Consider the following 22,473-nt stretch of genomic DNA (forward strand, 5'->3'; position numbering starts at 1 on the left):
CTTGAAATGCCTTTTTTTTTTGCTCAAGGCAAGCACTCTTTATCACTTCCCTGCAATGGCTTTTTAACTGGTATCTCTGCCTTCATGCTGTTCTTCCTTTATATTAGTTAATATACCTTAGGATAGTTTTGTTTCACTCATTCATTCACTTATTCATTTATCCATTTTTTTGTGGTACTGGAATTTGAACATATGCCCTTATTGATGAGCCAGACTTCTATCCCTTTTTCACACTGGTTATTTTTTAGATATTTCTGCCCTGGTGCGTACCTTGGCTCCCATCTGCTTATTTTAGATTCCCTTTCATACCTAGAAAAATAGGTGTGCACTACCACATCTAGCTCTTGGCTGAGAAGAGCTCTTGTGAACTTTTCTGTCTTGGCTGGCCTCAAACTTTTGATCCCTTAATCTCAGCCTGTAAAGTAGATAGGATTGCATGTGTTGGACATTGGTACCAAGTGTGGTAGAGCTCTCTTAGTTATTTATTAAGTTATTTATTTGTGATACTTGGTATGTCAGGGACTTGGTGCTTGCCCAGGCAGCACTTTGTTGCTTGAGCCACATCTCCAGCCTAGCTTTCTACTGGCCATTTTTAGAGACACAGATGTTTGAACTTCAATCCTCCAAATCTCAGCTTCCAGGGTAGCTAGGATTATAGGTATGAATGAATCACTGGCTCCTGGCTGTAGTTCTTTTTCTAACGTACCAATGTACTTTGTTTAAAATACACAATAACTTAGTTGTTAAACACAAACCACAAAAGTTCTCAGTGTCAAAGAGTATCACAATTCAGACTCAGAATAGTTTTCAAGATTTACTGAAAACTCTTCTCTACGGTATACAAGTTGATTGATGAATAGTCTGAATAGTGTATATAAGTTATTTGGATGTCTCTGCTACAGCAGTTCTTTTTTGCTTGGAACATTTTTTCCTCTTCCTCTCTAACAAGATAATCCATGTTGATCCTACTAAAGCAGAGTAGCATATTCAAATGGCCACAGGCCATGCAGGTAACACAAGAAAAAAAAACATGCTGAAAAAGACAAACACAATAAATGCCTATGAAAAAGCCACTCAGCTCTGGCCTATTTATGTCATGGTACAATATTAGCTCCATGTTAATAGACTTTAAGATTATAACAGAAAAGAAGAAGGTTTCAAGTGAGAGGATTTGAGTAGTCTCTCAGTATTTAGTATTTTACTCTACCAACATTCCTCAATTTGATGGAATGTTATATTTCTGGGGAAACACTGTTGTCACCATAGAGGTAATTTCCAAGGGTAGGGCACAATTCCAGACAGGAAAACACCTAACAACCAACAACTTACACACATATCTAAATGTAAATATTTACATTATTACACAAGGCCCTCTACCCTCCTATCTTACTGGAGGGATATTACATGCATTCATTCAAACTACTGTTTACTGAATGTTAGGCACTGTACTAGGTCCTAGTGATGGAATAGGGTGCTAAAGGATAGAGCCTGCTCAAATTATACTTGATAGGAAAACATATAGAAAGTACACAAATGATTTCCAGGTCAGGGGTGCAGCAGGGTAGGGAAGAAGTAGGGAATGGCTACCACTAAAAATGGAATTTCTTAGGTGATGAAAATGTTCTACAACTGAGCACAGTGATGGGGGTACAGGTTTTAGTGAGCATATTAATGATAAACTGTACACCTTAAATAGGCTAAGTATGTGACACTGAAACTGTATCTCAATAAAGCTGTTTAAAAACAATTTTATGGAGTACCTATTAGCCTCAAAATACTTTTTTAAACTTAAAATTCACAAATTATTTCCCCCTTAAAAGGATAAGAATGTGTAGCAAGTTTAAGTACCTCTCTGTATGAAATCAACCTGGGATTGTTCTACATATCAATTAATCAAGTGTCCCAACACTTAAAACTATATATTCTAGAATATTAAAGAAAGCTGTTTCATATTAGTCTCATTTTAGTATAAATGTATCCAATCTTATCTTGTGATACTGAAACAAGTGCTACTAACATATTAAAAAGAGATAAAATCACTATGCTAAGAGTACAATAACAGACTAACAGGTTTCCCAAAAGAAGTTGAAGACATACTAATTTTTGTAGTTGTTGTTGTTCATGGGGCTTGAACTCTGGGCCTGGGCGCTGTCCCTGAGCTCTTCAGCCCAAGGCTAGAGCTCTACCACTTGAGCCACAGTGCCACCTGTTTTATTCTGGTGGTTTACTGGAGATGAGTCTCATGGACTTTCCTGCCTGGGCTGACTTTGAACCACGATCCTCAGATCTCAACCTTTTGAGTAGCTAGGATTACAGGCAGTAGCCACTGGTGCCCAGCTAGACATACTAATTTAATAGTCTACTACTATGGATTTAGGCTACAAGTACTTTTCCCCATGATCGAAGGTTAGTGAATATTATGAAGTTTGGATATTCCATGGGCATTTGTAATTCCAAACCCTAAAAGATTTATTTTCATCTCTCAAAATGCAGTTTCTTCTGATTCTCTCGTCATAGTGGTAATTTCTACTATTGACCAAGATATGCAAATTAGAGAGATACTGGTTTCTTTCTTTGTAAATCTTATGTCCTCTTCCCTGGCTACACACTCCACAAGAAAGCCCTTTGAGTTTCATCGGTAATATCTCCGGACTAAATCTCTTTATGTCTCTTTAGGTCTAAATCCTCACTTGACATTAATGTGGATGTCCCAGGTCTTAGTAATATGAAAAACAGAATATCCAAACCCAGAACACTGATTCTTATTAGTTTACGTATATTTACTTTCAAATCATCTTTTTATTTTCTTCTTCTGTGCCACAACTGTAGTCGAAGTCATGAACATATTTTTCCTAGAATGACTGTAATAATCTTACTGACTCCTCTACCCCTAATTTCAAATAGTATTAAAAATGGTGTGTGTGTGTGTGTGTGTGTGTGTGTGTGTGTGTGTGTGTGTGTGTGTGTGTGTGTGTGTGTGTGTGTGTGTCCACTTCTGGTTTTCTGAGTGGAGTTAAGTGTCATGGACTTTCCTGCCTGGGCTGGCTTTGAACTGTAATCCTCAGATCTCAGCCTCCTGAGTAGCTAGGGTTATAGGTATGAGCTCCCAGTGTCAGCTAATGGTATTTATTTATTTATTTATTTATTTATTTATTTATTTATTTATTTATTTATTTATTTATTTATGCATGCCAGTCGTGGGGCCTGAACTCTAGGCCTGGGTGCTGTCCCTCAGCTCTTCAGCTCAAGGCTAGTGTTCTATCACTTGAGCCACAGTGCCACTTCTGGCTTTTTTTTTTGCTTATGTGGTGCTGAGGAATCGAACCAAGGGCCTCATGCGTGCAAGGCAAGCACTCTACCACTGAGCTACCTTCCCAGCCCTAATGGCATTTATTTTTAACAACCCAAATGGTGCTACTTCCTAACTCAAATCTCAGAATACAATTCAGATGCCTCAATAAGGCCACAGATCATCTCATCTCATTTTTCCCTTCTTTAAACTTAAGAGCTGGCCTCCTTTCTATGTCTAAAATAGATCAAAACTTTTTCTCACCTTCAGGCCCCGAAATTTTTGTGTTTGCCTGTGAATACTCTACTTACAGCTATTTATGTCTGGCTCATGGTGAGCCATCATATCTCAGTTCAAAGTTTTAATGTGTTCTCCCTTGATTACATTATTTCATCTGTGCAAATGCTTCAGATCTAAAGCCCTAAATACACTTATTTCACATCATAATCCTACTGCTACCATCACAGAGACCACTAACACATATGCAATTCAAAATGAAAAGACTAAGAAAACAGGAACTAGTGCTACTCCTAAGAATTTTTTGTCCACTTGTCCTACTGTTCATGTCTATTCTTTTACCTATTTACCTTCTTCCAGAATATTAACTTCAAGAGTGTTTATGCCTCCCAGCAACATACATAAAGAATAAACTCAATGAATTAATATACTCATTGAACAAAAGCAGCTTTTATACTTAAGATTTCACACTTATATGTTGCTGCTTTAATCAGAAAATAGTGTGTTCACTCTCTGCACAACTCCCTATTGTTCTCTTGGTTTAGTTAACACCTCCTGATCCTTTAAGGAGTAACCTTTAAGGATGTGTTTTAAGACAGAGCTTGGCTTTCTATTTTCCAGAATGCTAAACATTTCATTTTTTAGAATTTGTCATGTGAGAGTAATGTATTTCCAAGAGGTGAACACTATAAAAAATATACTTAAAGAACTTGGTACAGTATCTTGTACATAATGAAAACCCAAGAAAATGATTCCACTTCTTGAGAGGAGGCTTAGAGTGCATGTTCTCTGTTCATGTAGTATGTTTTGTGTATGTCCAATAATGTAGGTCATAATGTTTTTTGTCCTCTCACTCAAGGCAGTGAATTTTCATTTGAGGTCAGAGATAGATTCTAAGCTCTTTGTGCCTTTACTACTAATAGAATAGTGCCTAGCACATTGGTTATGTGGTTGTTCCAGTTCAAGGAATTATGCTAGTTTATAAACAAAGAGAAGTTGTCTAACTGAACATCATAAAAAGGTACCAACACATCACAAGAATTATTATTTTGCACATCATGGGTTCACACAAAAAATAGTAATACCACAAATACTAAGAATTTTACTAGAAAACTGGTAATAGGTAACACCTATACTTAATCTCTATACTTAAAAAAGGGATTCTGCACATGCAGAACATAGTATATTTCACTACCTCAGGTCTCACAGGATCTTCAATCCCCACAACAGCAATGCATGTAAGTCCAGTGACAATATCATTTTCATTATCCCACTCTGGTTCTGGTTCTCCTGCTGGAAAATCTCTGAACGCAAGACATATGGTTCGCAAGCCTTCTGATGCCATTGGTTCAATCACAGTTTTTACAATATCATCACGGTCCCTTGGTCTGAATACTTTGGCCTCACCATTAGCACTCAAGATTTTGAAACACCTAAAAGGAAATGTTGAATCCAAACATCAATAGTGAGGAAAAATAATGGTAAATGCCATTTGAGTGAACTGGAAGAGAAATTGTAGGATCGGATACCTAGAATTTAGGGAATTATGTATGTTCCATTCTTACAGACATAAATATCATTTTTTTCCTTTCCCTTTTACAAAACTGACAGTTCTAATTTGTATGCTTCCAAGTTCCTATAGATATTTTCTACATCTCTATATAGCATTTAAAAAAATCATTTTACAGGGCTGGAAATGTGGCTTGGTAAAGTGCTTGCCTAGCATGCATGAAGCCCTAGGTTCAATTCCTCAGTACCACATAAACAGAAAAAGCCAGAAGTGGCGCTGTGGCTCAAGTGGTAGAGTTCTGACCTTGATTAAAAGCAGCTCAGGGACAGTGCCCAGCCCCTGAGTTAAAGCTCCAGGACTGGCAAAAAAAAAAAAAAAGCTATTGTTGATTAATATAAGCATTCTACCACAGAGAGCAATGTCAAAATAGCACAATGTCAATGCAGTCAATTCCAAGTTTTCTTTTAACTGTACAGTGCAATCACACACCTTCCTATCCTCATTTTTCTTTCTTTGTTTTCTCTCTTTTTTATTTTTGCCAGTTCTGGGGCTTGGACGCAGGGCCTGGGTATTGTCCTTGGGCTTCTTTTGATCAAAGCTAGCACTCTACCACTTAAGCTACAGCACCACTTCTGCCCTTTACTGTTTATGTAGTACTGAAGAATTGAACCCAGGGCTTCATGCATGCTAGGCAAGCAATCTACTACTAAGCCACATTCCCAGCCTATTCATTTTTCTTGAGAATGCCACCTCTACTTGCTATTACATATCTCGTTTTGTTTTCTAAGGCTTTCTATCACTGCTTCAAAGTTTCATGCAATATAGTACCAGAACCTTCATATTACAGCATAAAAGACAGGAAATTACCTTCTCACTGTCCATGTAATAGGTACCAACATTACTTCAATACTTTTGATAAGTCTAAAATTTTACCTCAGTACTTATGTTCTTTATTTTCTAGGTAATGTTAATTTCTAAATTCTATATAGCCTTCCTTTGAATATGCCTACTCTTACTATTCTAACTTGCTACCTTCTTCCAGCTAAAGCTATTGTACTAACAACTGTGTCTTCACTGGGTATCTGGCTCCAGTCAATCTTTTTTCTTCAATCCACCTTATACCTTATTGCAAGAGTTAATTTTAATAACAGCTTTGATGATGCCACTAATATTTTAAAAAAACCCAGTTGCATTACCTAGCCTATTTGTTTTAACTGTTCAGTCTCACATTTAAATTTCTAGAACAAAATGCAAATATTATTCTGGGGAGGAGGGGTTACTATTTTCTCACTACATATTAGGCTATCAGGTCCATGATGGACATTTTACACATATTGTTTTATTTTACTGTTATACAGTTGGTGGTTATCACCCCTTTTCCAATAGGAGAAGATGGAAGGTAAAGGAAAAAAAAATCTGCCCTATATCTAAAAGGTAATTGGTTGTAGAGAAATAGTACAAACTCTGATTGATTCTGACTGAAAAAAACAAAAAAAACAAAAAAAACCTCTACTTTTACCATTGATCTGCTACCTGGGAAAAGACTGATTTCTAGCTTTTCATAATGAAATCTGGCAACCAACTGTGCTGTGCAGAGATCTGTATGTGGCTGTGTGCAACAAAAGCCTTTCACTAGTCATCTATACTATACATATAATCAATTAGTCCCCTATTATGATCTGTGTATTTCCAACTCCTTTCTTCTGTTGCAAGTTCCTTCATTATGATGTTCAGACACACTAGCCAACCTTAAACACTGCATCTCTCATCTTAAAACTCTATCCACTTACCACATTCTGCTTTTTGGTTATTTATATACTTGTCTCTTAAGCTTGTTAAGAGTACAATCTGCCAAGTGTCATTAAGAAAATACCAGTTTACAACAAGTGAATTAAAAGAAAAATTTTAAATGTTGCAATATCAACTAAGTTCCAATTTTCAAAAATTATCTTTAATTTTTATTAAAAGTTTTTAATGAGAATTAAAAAATAAACTAATTCCAATACCTGTAATAATGGGGTAATAATAGTGAAATTATGTATAAAAACTGAAGCTACTCATCAGTAAAGAGACAGTAAACAACCAGGATTACTATATAAAATATAAAATAACAGAAGATATTTCTTTGTGTGCCAGTCCTGGTTTGCACTCAGGACCTGGGTGTTATCTTTTGTTCAAGGCTAGTGCTCTATCACAGTTCTACTTTAGGTTTTTTTTAGTAGTTTACCGGTGATAAAGAGGCTCATGAACTTTCCTGTCTGGGCTGGCTTTGAATTGCCTCCTGAGTAGCTTGCGTGACAGGTGTGAGCCACCAGTGCCTGATGACAGAAGTTATTTAAAAATGACTTCAACATAATAAATATGATAAACTTCATTTTGATATAAAAAGTGAATTTTCAAGATCTTATAAAACAATTTCAATGGGTATAAAACTAAATATGGAAATTTACTTTATTAAATGCACCAAACAGAAAATGAGCTTATTTTCATTAAAGCAGATGGTAAGAAATAAAAGAAGCTACGTTGAGAAAATAGTAGAACTCAATGGCTAAATATCTAGATAGCATAAAATATGCAAAAAAGTTCTGAGGTCCTCTGCAATATAGAATGCTCATAAAAAGAAAACAACAATAAAAACACAGACGGTATTCTGTAAAGCAAAGATAGCCAAGTTATTCATCTAAGTACTTTACTCTTACTTTTTCAGAATTATCTCAGATGCACCCTTGCTGAATATCCGATAACTTCCATCTGAATTTTTTAGGACAGTACTCATGGACTTCCTAACAGAATTGAAGGTGTAGACTTTGTACAATGCTTCTTCTGGTATTTCATTTCTAACATCCTGATAATCCCGTTTTAAATCCAAAAGAAATCCCAACAAGGCACATTCAGTTTTATTACCAACATGACGAGGCAATCCACCCTCTTTTTCTGGTGGCTGTAAAAGAAAAAGGATTAGAGGCTCACGTCATCTTTACTATGGAAGCTTATAGTGTAAAAAATATTAACATTCAAAAACAAAAAAGTTATAGAAAATGTCTACTAAAGTATTTTAAAAAGTGGCACAAAAAGGTAGGTGAAAAATTGCATGTGTGCCAATCTCAGGCCTGTGATTAACTAGTTATGTACACAGGTAAATTACCAAATGATTGTTGTCACTGGCTTAAGCATCTGTAAAATAGGTGCACAAAGGACTACAAAATTAAATGATGGAAGATCAACACAATTTATAATTGGTTCTGATACATAATGGGTCCCTGATTTCAATTCAATTTTTTTCTTTACTTGTTTTTGCTGAACATTCATATACTGAATATTCAAGATAAAATCTACTGCTTTTTACACAAAATAAATTATGGCCTTAACTGTATTAAAAGGCTTTATTTTCTTCATAGTGCTGTCACAAAAATTAAGTCCTTATAAAATCATACTAACAGTATTAAGTAGTTATGATTGTCTTTGTAATTAAAGAAAGGTTAACAGCTCAGAAATTTCAGGTAGTAAAAGGCAAAACGAAATCTAGAACCAGTATCTTATGTAGTTCATTCATCTACTTTGTGTATGTTTTCACTAAATAACTGGCAATATTATTTTTGTTCATGATTTTCATATAGATTATTAGAAGTTATAAAACAAAAATGTTATGTTCTCTTAGGATTTTTAAAATTGCAAAGTTGAATTTTTTCCCAAGGTACAGAAGTCTATACTTTCTAAAAAAGATCTAAGGACAACTTTACAGTTGAGAACAACTTAAGAACCCAACAAAGCACACAGCAAGTATTTGTTAAACATTGATTTAGGGTGAAATCTGTTTCAATATTTTCCCTAGAAAAATCGGAGTTGACTTTCTATTAGAAGATACCTTGGTCTTTTTTTTTTTGTCGGTCGTGGGGCTTGAACTCTGGGCCTGAGTGCTGTCCCTCAGCTCTTCAGCTCAAGGCGAGCGCTCTACCACTTGAGCTACAGCGCCACTTCCAGTTTTCTGGTGGTTTATTGGAGATAGGAGTCTCACAGTCTTTCTTGCCCGGGCTGGCTTTGAACCCCGATCCTCAGATCTCAGCCTCCTGAGTAGCTAGGATTACAGGCGTGAGCCACCAGCGCCTGGCCACCTTGGTCTTTTCTTTAAAAAAAAAAATGAGCTAATAAATAATTTAAAATTGAGAATGGAGTGGCTGAGTATAATTCTCAGGTGAATACCTGCCTAGCATGCATGAGTTCAATCCCCAGAACAACAAAAATAAAAGAGAAATAAAACAAAATAAAAACGTATGTTCTTGTTATAAAGCTTGCAAGTTTCTAAGCAATAGAATTAAAAATAAAAAGATGCAAATAAAATGTTTTTATCAAGGGGAACTTACTCATAATAAAATATATCAAAAGAATCTTGTAAATCTTACATAGATGTATGTCTTTTTAAAACAGAATTCACTTTAACTTATACATAGCAATAATAGATCTGATTACATACAGCCTAATCTTACAAATCTAGGCATGGCTCAAGCGTTAGAACACCTGCCTAGCAAACATAAGGCTCTGAGCTTCACACCTCAGTGCCACTGAAACAAAATTAATATTCATGTATATAAATTATTTTTTAAAAACCTTACCAATATTTTTGATGTATAAGCACAATTCACAGAAATTCCTGTTACTAGATAGGACAAAATATTTGGTGGAATAGCTTCTGGTTCAGGAACCTTTTTATAATGCTTTTCATTTATGTAAGCTTGAACAACTGTCATTCTGTTCATTGTTAATGTTCCTGTTTTATCTGAACAAATAGCTGTAGCATTTCCCATGGTTTCACAAGCATCCAGATGCCTTACTAAGTTATTGTCTTTCATCATTTTCTAGTGGCAAAAGAAAAGTGGAGTTAAGCTACATATAAAACAAATTACCTCATTATATAAAATGATAAAAATCAGAATTAAACTTTGCTTTATATATAGTATAAGAAATACAAATTTGATGTTGAAGTTAGCACCTTTGACCTATTCAGATTCTCCATAGATCTCTAAGAAAAAAAGTAATTTTCATCCTTAGGATAAAAATGGGCTTTTCGGTATCTGATGCTTGCTTTTACTCATTGTCTGGAACTCTACAACCAGAGCTACACCTCCAACCCCCCAAAAGCTGGTTCTTTCTTTTTTTTAAAATTGTCTTGATACTTTAATTTATGACTTAAAAAAATAGGTTTCTTAGAAATCAAGAGTTTCGCAATAGTCCCCAAAGGCATTTAAATTAAAATAATTTATAATGAATTCTCAACACCTATGTACAATGGGTTAAAAACTACACTGAATTGTTCATAAAGCTTCCCCCCACACCCCATGACTAATATTTAAGATCCTTCAAAAACAAATACACAAAAGGGGAATATGTACTTTGAAAATTACTTGTAACATACATATAAAAAATAATAAATTCTTAAGTAAAGGAAACAGGCTGTTTAATTTTTATAAAACACTAACATCCAACTACATAGACTGCAGTAAAAAGAACAGTATTGGTAATATTAGGATTAAATAAACATTTAAGAAAAGCTTAAAGAATCGTTAAGCTATGCTCTTATTTAAGGATCACATCAATCAGCCTATATCATTCTGGTCAATTAAAAATTAATATTAACATCTATTCACAATGAACTAATGACAGTATTGGTAAAATGACTGATCAATGTGTTTAAAATCTCTATTTATCTTAAATGTTTCTAATTGTTTTAAACTATCAAAAATTAGATGATAGCTTATTTTATCATCATTACATTCATTTTTGATATTTTATGATACATTTTATTTTTGAAATAAAAGTTGGATTCCTTAAAAGAAAATAAACTCAAACACTGTACAAAACATATTCTTATCATGACAGTCTTATTGTAAAATACTTTAGAATACTGAAGATAAAGGTGCTAGGGCAGAAGCTATGACTAATTATGTTTTTTCATTGTCAGCAATGTTATTTAAGGAGAAATGCTAACTAACATTTCAAAATTTATGAAAGTAGCATTCATTTGCTATGTATAATTTTTTTTTAACCTGCACAACAATTTTGAAAGAAAGACTGCACTTGGCATTTTTGAATATCAGAAAGGCTAGAGAGGTTGAGCCAAAAGAAGAGTAGAACAGAGGAGCGCTGAGGTAAATAAGCAAGACCAGACTGGGCAAGGCTCTGCTGGCCATGGAAGGAAGTTAACAGAGATTTACACAGGAAATCATATAATCTGAATTATTTTTTGGAAATGTGATTTGGCACACATATACGAAAAACAGACTGTGGGGCAACTGTGGGAATGCCAGGAGACGTCAGACAGTTGGACCCAAGTCAAATCTCTTTGCTCTTATACTGTAAGTTAAAAGGTAAACACTCTTATCTTACTTTTACAGGTGAAAAGGAGGAGGTGACAAGACTTGGAAATATAACTATCCAATAATAGAAATCAGGCTAGATTACTGCCTAGCAATGTTGTGTTTGTCATTGTCACGGCTACGCTCTCAAAAGGAACAAGTCTCTATACACCAAAATGTTTAACCGAGAGTAAGTAGGAACAGGGAACCAATGATTGTGTTTCTGAAGAGTGTACAATTTTAGAAGCCTATTTTCAAAAGTGGAAAAGGAGTAACTGGATGTATATTTTAAACACAAACTGAGGTTTTAAACATACGACATACTAGGGCTATTTAAATATTTCTTACTAACCTTCACTGAGTAAGCCAATGAGATAGTAACTGCCAGTGGAAGACCTTCTGGCACTGCAACCACTAACACTGTAACTCCAATAATGAAGAACTTCACAAAATATTGTATATAGATTGGTGTACACTCAGCAAGCCATGGTCTCTTCTGAACCCAGAAGGTATCGATGACAAAATATAATACTAGAATGATAACTGTGATGGCAGACATCAACAGACCTTTCAGGATAGAAAAAAGGAAAAAGCAATTATTTCAATATTCTAAACCCTATTCGTTGTCAGTTAACAATATTACACTGTAAAGAATTTTATAACTAGCTTTCTCGGAGAAGCCCTTTTCTCCTATTTGTACTAACTAATCACTGGATACTGCTAGACTTAACTTTTGCTTCCAGATACAGCTCTGACTCAGGACAACTAGAAGAAAGGCATTTATCATTCTTAATTTTATCTTCTGCCTTCTATCAAGAATAAAACAATAGATAATAAGAGAGAATACTAGAACCTTAGCATAATATGTTACTTTACATGTTCAACACGCAACTTGTCTGACACTGAAAGAGAATCCAGTAAAAACTGGATCAACTGAGAGGCTTGAAATTAAATATTCAACTCTACATGTAAAACAGATACAATATACACAAAAAATTATATTATCTGAATTATTTCTTAGTTTATTTTTGTACTATTTCTTACTGCTTCATTAACTTAGGAAAACAAATGTTACCTATGCATTAAAAAACACTTAACTACATCATGAAGTATTTAACATCTTAAAAATATACATTAAAAAAATAAAGCAAGTCTATATAGCTGGGACTTACAAAGCAAATCCAATGACTACTAATGCCATCACCAGAAGTCCACTGTTTCCTCCAATACTAGAAGAGTCACTACTACAATTTAGTTACATAACATAAGAGCAAAATAATGGGGTTTTAAAGAATAAGCTTATTGAGGATAGAAGCAAAACCTTCACTTTTCCAAAATATTCCTGGAAATAGCAGAATGATACAATTTAAGTAATGCATACTGATTTATCCACACAGTGTTGTTTTGAAATGGTGATATGCTAGGGGCATCCTCTGCTTTTTATGTATGAGCCCTAATTTTTCTTCTAAAGAATGGTTCTATGAGCAGGTGTTTTCTAGCAAAGTCAGTGATTTGTAACTTCAGCCTCACAGGTCTTTTCAAACAAACTATATTTAGAAAAATACATTTTTTTCCCCATAGATAGCCAGTGTGGTGGGTAATCTGTAATGAATTAACTTTATAGCAAGCCCTCTCTTTTTACTGCCCACAGAAATTCAGAAAAATGTAGAGATCCATACATAGGTTTGTAAATTGGGCATATTCAGGCACTGATTCTGACTGTTTATTAACTAGCTAACTAGTTGGTAATGGCCTCTAAGCTGCCATATTATGGATATCTAAAAGACTCTTAACTACACTGTGAATAAAAACAAGAAAATATTTCTAACTTTGTTTATGTTAAAATAAATTTTAACTCTGCCAATAGACATTTTTAGAGCAAAAAATGCACATATTTTTTGAAAACAAAAAAAAAAACTACCTTATTTTCCTCTATATATCATACCTGCTTTGCCAATCTGAACAGCTAGTTTTGTAAGTTTTCCTTGTAAAACAGATTTTTCCTTTTTTGGCAAATTTGCTTTCTTTTTGTCTTTTTCATCACCATCTCCACCTTCTTCACTCTTTAAAGGCTGCATTTCCATGGCTGCACCATCCTGGGCTTTTGCTACATTTAAGACCAAATATAATTTTACTGCATTTTAAAGGCACTATTCATTATTAACAATTAAAAAAATCAATTTCTTTTTCTTTTTTTTTTTTTTTCAGAGGAAAACCTCAAGTCTTTTATTTACAGTGACTCACTCTTGATTTGAACAAATGCTAATAATTTTGGTTGTTTCTTAGTCTGGATCTAATACATCAGAAAAGAACAAATGAGTAAGGACCAGGCTTAAGTGAGAGGTTAACTAAGGGATGAAACTGATAGCTTAGACTTAACAACAACAACAATAACAAAAAGAGCCACAACACCTAGTGTGTTGCTGGTCAAGAAGAAAAACACAATAACTTTGCATATGGAAAAGTAAAACTACATATATTCTATCCAAGAAACAGGAATGTATTCAACAGATTTTGGAAGATTTCTTGAGAAAACTTAAAAAAAATCAATTTCTTATAGAAAATAGAAAAAATCTCAGCATCCACTCATATCCCACTCTATCCCACCCATAAGCTGTATATGTTTACACAGAGGGAAAAAAACAATAGTGACATTAGCCTGTGAAACTGTATCAGCTGTGAGGATGTCAATTAGGTGATGGTGATAAAAACGTAAGATCCTTAAACTGAGAACTCAGGAATTCTAATTTCTTTCCCTCTATGTTATATTAGGTAATACCCAAACCTTATAAATTCCTATCATTTAATTTATGACTATACTGTACAGAATTATGTATCTGTCTGGAGAAATTTGCATATATTTAAATACTTAAATGCAAATAATATTTATACCTTAAACTTTCATATGCACTTTTGTTACCAACTATGTAGTAGATAACATTTAAAGTATGTTACAATATTTGAAATGCTGAAGTGAAAGCTACCTACGACAGCTAAACTTAATATCAACAAACCATAATTAAAATATTCTCAATATTGTACAGATACAGCATGACTAAGGTCCTGGAAAGAAAGGTTAATTCGAGTATGTAACATTGTTGATGTTCTCTGCCATGTGTATTGTAATTTTGGACAGATAGAGTACTTAATAGGTCTATTTCTGGACATAATGAAAACAATGTAATTATACTTTTATTGTCCTGAATTTACCTTTGTTGCGATTCTCAATGGCTCCATCCTGCTTCTTATCTGTAGGAACAAAATGGGAATTAAAGCTTTCCAAAAGAAATGAATACAGCCATGCTAAATTATGCAAAGGAGGCTCACATTTCTATAAGAGAATTGTTGAATAATGGCTATACATCTCTGTGTGTGTGTGTGTTATGATGTGTATCAATAAACCAGAAAACATTTGGCTTTTAATGAATTGCTATGTCAACAACTCCATAAATCCTACTGTGGGAGAATACTCTAAAATTACTTAATGCATCTATACTTGACTTTTCCATTAAGATTTTAACTCTTTTACAAGTTGCAGAAAATCCAAATATGGTATAAGAAAATAAAAATTTCAAACTAACTACAGACATACCATAATAAAGGAGAAAAGGACAGAGAGAAAGAGAGGAGGGGAATGCTAATAAAAATATAACAGGAATATAGAAGAACTTTGGTGGGGGTGAGAACAAAGAGCATATACAAGACAGGAGAGTCAAGTTACAAAAAATAGAATACAAATGTATTGAAGAAGCCAGCCAATGTCTGAAGCCATAACCAAGGAAGTAGAGTGCTGACTGGAGTAGGAAATATATTAAATATGATAGAAGAAGCAGGATAATTCAGCTTAGTTTTTTTCTACCATCTCTAATCAAAGAGGACCATCTTCAAACTGGAAAACATAGAACAAGAAGAGTCAGGAAGGAACAGAAGCTCTGGACAGATGAAGAGATAGTAAGAGAATACTTAGCTACTTTCAATGGGCTCAAATTTGGAGACCAGTAGCATTCCAGGCTACTGAAGGAATAGAGACAGATTACCCTGGACTGAATTTAAGTAGTTGCCAAAGCAATCAAGAGGATAAGTCTCTAAGTATACAGAAAGAAACATATCAATCTATCTTACAAGAAAAAAAAAAGGAAAAACAAAACTAGGTAAGTAAACAAAAAGAAAAAAAATGATTAGATGTTAATTCCTCCAAATATTCATATTCTGGACTGGATGAACAAAAAGTTATATAAGACCTTATGGGGGGAAAAAGGTGCTTACTGGAAAACGCTGGTGTCAATAAGAATAATATTATGATAAAAACTTCTTCTTTTTTTTTTTTTTTTAGCCAGTCATGGTGCCTGAACTCTGGGCCTGGGTGCTGTCTCTCAGCTCTTCAACTCAAAGCTAGTGCTCTACCACTTGAGCCACAGCACCACTTCCAGCTTTTTCTGCTTATGTGGTGCTGAGGAATCGAATCCAGGGCCTCATGCATGCAAGGCAAGCACTCTACCACTGAGCCACCTTCCCAGCCCCAAAACTTCTTCTTTTTAATAGGGTCCAATGGCTTCTGATTTCTGAATATTAGGACAGAGCAGAGTCAGGAGGGTTTGATCTTCCACCTATTCACATTCTAACTCTACAAGTTTGTTCAAGAAAATAGCCTTTACCTCATTGCTGTTAAGAACATTCACTGAGATGGAACCAGTAAAGCCCTCAATCATTATCATTATTACTGGTTTTCAAACTACACTCCCATCGGCCTTAAGGAACACACTTAGGCCTGTCTGGTCAACAGCCAAAGGAGAAACCTAGATAGATAATGTGGGCTTGCCACCACCACTTGTAGCCAAAACGGCTAGTGTCTTTTCCTGAACTAGGAAATAAACCCAGAACTTTGTATATATGCCAGGCAAGTGCTTTACCACTGAGCTATACCTTCAATCCCAAGAGCTTTCCAAGTATATTTTTTTGTTTAAAATAATTTTATAGCTAAAGATAAAATGCAAAGGAAACATAATCAAACCAGATATTAATAACTGCCGCAGAGCTGGAGGTGTAGCTTAGTGACAGAGCATTTGCCTAGCATGTATGAAGATCTAGCATCGATCCACAGTACCACAATGCTACACACCTCTCAAAAGCAAAGGAAACAAACCAAACCAAAAGAAAATAAAAATTACAGAAGAAAAAAAACTCTACTGTGGTATCTCCCCCAACCAAAAGACTACCGTTAACTCCTTGTGTGTGGCACAGTTTATTATAGGACAAACATAAAGCATAAAAGTGAAGTCACAGACCAACTATGCAAGTACAGAATGGTAGAAAACTTGAAAAAGATAAAAAACTCAGAGACCAAACTAACATAGCTGATAAAAACAGTTAATACTGAATAGCAAGGGAAAACAAACTAAACAAAAGCCATGGTATAAAGACAATAAAGCCAAATCAAAACATTTAGTAGGTAGTCAATCAGTCTCAAGCTATGTAAAAGAAGATTGGTGTATTTGCCAAAGGCCTTTAATGGACTACTAAAAGAATAATTTTCTTTCCTTTAATATTACTACTTGAAAGAGTAACACTTGGTAATTAATTTTTTGTGGATTTTTTTTTTGGGGGGGGGGTCCAGTCCAGTCATGGGGCCTAAACTCTGGGCCTGGGCATTGTCCCTTAGCTCTTCAGCTCAAGGCTAGCACTCTACCACTTGAGCCACAGCGCCACTTCCGGCTTTTTTCTTTTTGCTTATGTGGTGCTGAGGAATCGAACCCAGGGCCTCATGCATGCAAGGCAAGCGCTCTACCACTGAGCCACCTTCCCCAGCTACTGTGGAATTTTTCACATCAGATTCTCATGTACATTTTAAGATAGACTTGCTCTACTTTAAATGTCAAATTGATAGTCTTACTTTTCTTTTCTTTTTTCTTCTCATCTTTCTTCTCTTCTTCTTCACCTCCAGCTCCAAGTAAGGTAAAGATAATTCCAGTTTGAGAATTCACACCTACAGCTGTAACTACCATTCTTCCAGAGCCTTCCATTACATGAGTACCTACAACAGAGAACTTTTTCAGAAAGTTTTTAATATCCTCAAAACAAGATGTTAAATCTTAAATTCTTTTATGATATTAGAAGGTTAGCAGTACAAAACAACTTCATTGTGATAAATTCATATATATTCAGTGTACCTTGAAGAAGCTCATTCACCCTCATTATATTCCCTTCCCCCTTGTCAGACAATGGTGGGTTTCATTATGCTATCTTCATATTATGAAATCTACTTCAATATTCTCCACTCTCAGTACCCTTTCCTTTTCCTTCCCCCTTTTACTAATCTCCCCTCCCCCAATCTCCCTTCTACACTCAATCCTATATCTCAATTCCTCTTATGTAAAAGAGGAATACAAATTACTTGTACTTCAAGATGTAGAAAGATATGCATTCCTCAAACAAGCCCATAAATATAAAGTACTTAGCATACTGCTTGAATTTGTGCCTTCTGAAAATGCTTATTAAGTAATAAAATGGGATGTATATTTCTCTGAGAAATGTGCTTATAATCCAATACATTCAGCAGCATAAATGTCCTATTTTCCACACCCAACTCAAATCCACAAATTCTATCTAACCTAAGCTTTTATTCCTACCAGCCTAGATTACTGCAATAGCTTTTGAATTGTTCTCTCTTCCTTTAAAATGTAATACAGTTTAAATGTTCTAAAATGTGATTTTATTATATGCTCATCATGATTCAAAAACTCCTGATTTTATATTGGCTTACTGGGTTAAGTCCAATATCTTCACTTGAGACCAACCAACCTTTTAAACTTTCTCATCGACTACTCTTAAGATGAACTTTCATTGCCTAAAGCCATGTAGCAGAGATAGGGACATGACCTGAATTCAGACTGTCCCTCAGACAATCTTGCAAGTTGGCAGACATTACTGCTCTTATTTTCTACCAACTTGTACGTGTGTATTTCTGCATCTTTCCCCATCTTTCCTCATTATTAGGTTTTCACTCCTTTATTCCAATCTTTTGTGACTTTTAAGCAGGCTTAGAAATTTAGCTTTCTCTTTTAAGATTTGGTAAAGTCCTTTTGGTCATTGTTCATCTGCATCTGGTTTTAGTTCACAACCTTCTGGAGGGAAGTACTTACAATACTTACCATCTTACATACCAAACTGATGCTCAAGGATTATCGGCGAAATATAATTATAAAACTAATGCATTTACTTTGGTATTTTAAGGATTTATATTTGACAATAAACTGCTAAATACCTTACCCAACATGAATTTATTTCTTTAATTGTCTTGCTTTAAAAATTTATGTTCTGAGCTGGAAGTCAGTGGTTCACACCTTTACTCCTAGCTACTTGTGAAGCTGAAATATGAGAATCATGGTTCAAAGCCAGACTGGGCATAAAAGTCCATGAGATTCTTATCTCCAATTAACCACCAAAAAGCCAGAAGTAGAGTTGTGGCTATAGTGGCAGAATGCTAGCCCTGAGCAAAAAAAAAAAGCTCAGGGACAGTATCAGGCGCTGAGTTCAAGCCCCAGGACTGGCACAACACAGAAAAATTCTGGCTTTATGTTGATCTGAATTTTTATGTTCTGTTCTTTCTTACCACAATCTGATAAGATGTTGGCAGTTAATGTGGTCAGCAAGAAAAACAGTTTCTAGTCAGGTCATATCCTTACTACTAGTGGAAATGCCACTTTTAAAAATCTAAATTTAAGAAGCCAAGAACAGCAGACCAAGATGGCATTGTGAGAGTAAATTTAAAAATAAATGCATGTTGTGTTTTTCAGTACATTTTTGGAATAGAGAAATAGATGAAGAAAAACTTTCCCACCCGTACTGTGATAGGGGACTCTATAAAATTATTTTAGTCTTTTCTTAAATATGGAAAATTTAGAGAGTTCTCTTGGTATACTTGGTGTGCTAGGAACCACAGTCAACATAAAGCTTACTAGTTATCACTGTTAAAACAGAAAAGGACCAAAGTTCAGTTAAAGGAAATCAACTTGAACAGCTAAGCACTATGTAAATACCCTAGATGTACATAAAAGTCCATTAAGTATATATATAGCAAAAGGCAAATGAAAATTATCTCAGTTTGCCAAACATTATGGCAAAGTGAGTCTGTGGTAGGAAGGTATGATTATATATTATATATTATATACAGTTTATATATTATATACAGTTTATTTCATTAACATGAAAAAATGAATATGTATTACTTAGGTACAATACCTTATATATCCATGGTATTTCTGCCCAATGTGTGATATGAACAAAAAGCACATCAATACAAAGAGAAACTCAAATAGAGGATGTGTATTCTAAGTGGCTAGATATTTGTATATATTTGTATATTTGTATATACAAAACTTAAGATTTTTTGGACAAATGTCTATAATTAGGTGTTTACTTATAAATGATGTTAATAAAGGTATACATGTATAATTGTATTTCTCGTAAGATTTTACAACATATATACATTTAATTACTGTGACATTGTAGTATCTATCAGACATATGCAAAACTTAAAAGAGTAATGGTTAAAATGATAGCTTCTGTTCTGAAATTATGATTAACTGATACTTGTGATTATCACAAGTTTGACGTCAGTCTCATTAAAATCACATCTGACCAATTAAGATATAAAGCTCATACAAGATGAAAGATTGCACATGCCCAGTTATTTAATAATTAAATCAGTAGGGATTTTCTGACAATGTATACAATGTGAGAATTTCATCAACAACTGGTAGTGGTAACAGGAAACATGTAATGTTTTGGCTTCTTCCAAACTTTAGTAAAAATTCAGTGTAACAAATGCAGTTCTGACAATTTCACAAAGTCTACAAAGTATACCAGAAAATTAAGAGTATGAATCTTAGAAATTCTAAGGTAAAGAATTAACATGTTTTGGGGATCAACTTGTGGTGCTTTGGCTCCTTCTCATTATGCATCTTAGAGGGAAGCTGTAAGTTTTTGCACTTTCCTTTCCACTTCATTTCCAACTAGCCCGAGTTTAAATTATCACACTTAAACTCTGACAACTATCTTAACAATTTCTTCCTTATTTTTAAATTTTTGTTTATTATTACTTTTTTGTGGTACTGGGTTTCAACTCACAGCCTCTTGTTGACTAGGGAAGTGCTCTGTACCGCTTAACGCCCCTCCCCCACCTTTTATTTTTGCCAGTCCTGAGGCTGAACTCAGGGTCTGGGCACTGTCCCCAAACTTCTTTTGCTCAAGGCTAGTACTCTACCACTTGAGCTACAGCGCAACTTCCAGCCTTTTCTGTTTATGTGGTACTGAGGAATCAAACCCAAGGCTTCTTCATGCATGCTAAGAAAGTACTCTACCACTAAGCCACATTCCCCAGCCCTCCCTCCACCCCCACAACTCTTTTTATTTTTTAGGTAGGTTCTTGTCTGTGCCCAAGAGTAGGCTTTTGACTGAAATCCCTGGATCTATGATATATACATAAGTGGAATCACAGATGTGAGTCACCATGCTTGCCTCACTAGTTAAGATGAGAGAGAGGTGTTTCTAACAAGCTTTTTTTCCCTGGCTAGTCTGAATAGCCATTCTCCTGATAGATCTCTATCTCCAAAATACCTGGGATTGCAGCCAAGAGCCACTGTATCAAGCCTACACCTCCTTTTTAAACAGTACTCTCTCACATAAACTCTTCTTCATCCTTCAAACATGTCTTAAGCATGTACAAATCCATTTCTGACTAGTCTATATGTGAATGTTGCTCTTATACCTAATTCCGGTTAGTCATATATTCTTAAACAGTTTATGTCTCAAGCTCATTCTTCAGCAGTTAAATAAAAGAGCTATATTATGTGAATATTGAGGGTTTTAAAAATCATTTATTAAAAAAAACAAAATATTGTCCTTTGTATAACATCATATTTATTTGCTTTAATCCTATAATCAATCATCCTTTTATACTTCAACAGTCCTTAAGTATGAACATAAACCCTTCTGCTTCAAAAAAACAAAAACAATAATTCAACAGGCATCATTAAGTTTAGATTCCTGTTCTAGATTCAATATTATCTCTGTTGTCTTATAAGAAAGGTCTCTAATGATTATAAGAGCAAAATATAAGCAAATATTGATTGTGTTATATTTTGCCTCTTATGGAAGGAAACTTGTATTGGTCGACAATGGGTATAGCTGTGCTGGAGGAAATAGTTCAAAGTTTAAAAAAGGAATTCATACCTGATAAAAGTAAGGGATCCTTATCTAAAGATTTCTTAACATGATCAGATTCACCAGTCAACGAGCTTTCATCAATTTTGAGATCATTACCCTGAATAAGTATACCATCAGCTGGAAGAAGATCACCTACAACAAAAAAGCAGTGTTATGGATAAACTGTAAAGGAGATTATAAGTTTTCCATTTAATTAGATATGTTGCTTTGCTTTACTTACCATATTTCACTTGAGCAATATCCCCAACAGTAATGTCAGCTACAGGTATCTGAATGACCTGACCACCCCTGATGACGGTGAACTTTTGTTCCTGTTCAATTCGACTCTGCAAACCCCTGAACTGTTTCTCCTTACTCCAGTCATTGAAAGCAGTCACTAATACCACACACACCACTGACAAGAGGATTGCAGCTCCTTCAATCCAGCCGGTTTCACCTTCACCTTCTTCCTCCCCAACAGAAACTTCTCCACAAACTATTTGGAAAGAAAGAAAATGCTTATCAAAACATTTTGTATTATTGATAACGTAAGCCACACTGTATTTTTGTTTAATCTTTTTTTGTACTGTATCAATTCTGTGTTTATTTCTTTTACTTTATCAATTTTGTGTTTATTCTAAACACTCTTGGACTCAAATATTCTGTAAGGATAAGATCTTACTCTGTCAATTTCAAACCTAAAGGCATGTTACAGAATGCTTCAAAAAACTTCATGTTACACTCCAGACCACTAAAAAAGTAAATCACAATAAAGTGAGTCACACAATTTTTTTTCAGAAACTAAAATACCGAATGTTTTTAAGTAAACAACTTAATTCTTAATATTAAGCATGTAATGGTGTTATATACACCTTAATTTAAAA

General features: G+C 34.6%; 1 protein-coding gene across 4 annotated transcripts in view; it reads right to left on the reverse strand.

Annotated features, from left to right (window-relative positions):
* The window catches only part of Atp2b1 (ATPase plasma membrane Ca2+ transporting 1), a 101,845-nt gene that overhangs the window by 18,723 nt on the left and 60,649 nt on the right, over positions 1-22,473 (reverse strand). For all 4 annotated transcript variants that reach the window (XM_069989681.1, XM_069989675.1, XM_069989688.1 and 1 more), the window contains exons 4-12: positions 21,831-22,085; positions 21,617-21,742; positions 17,277-17,417; positions 14,597-14,635; positions 13,332-13,493; positions 11,739-11,953; positions 9,647-9,889; positions 7,736-7,977; positions 4,722-4,959 (exon numbers count right to left, since the gene is read on the reverse strand). In XM_069989681.1, the coding sequence (XP_069845782.1) occupies positions 4,722-4,959; positions 7,736-7,977; positions 9,647-9,889; positions 11,739-11,953; positions 13,332-13,493; positions 14,597-14,635; positions 17,277-17,417; positions 21,617-21,742; positions 21,831-22,085 (1,661 nt within the window). The remainder of the gene's footprint in view (positions 1-4,721; positions 4,960-7,735; positions 7,978-9,646; positions 9,890-11,738; positions 11,954-13,331; positions 13,494-14,596; positions 14,636-17,276; positions 17,418-21,616; positions 21,743-21,830; positions 22,086-22,473) is intronic.

Source organism: Dipodomys merriami, unplaced genomic scaffold (genome assembly GCF_024711535.1).
Source record: "Dipodomys merriami isolate MVZ:Mamm:240054 unplaced genomic scaffold, mDipMer1.0.p SCAF_10, whole genome shotgun sequence".
NCBI lineage: Eukaryota > Metazoa > Chordata > Mammalia > Rodentia > Heteromyidae > Dipodomys > Dipodomys merriami.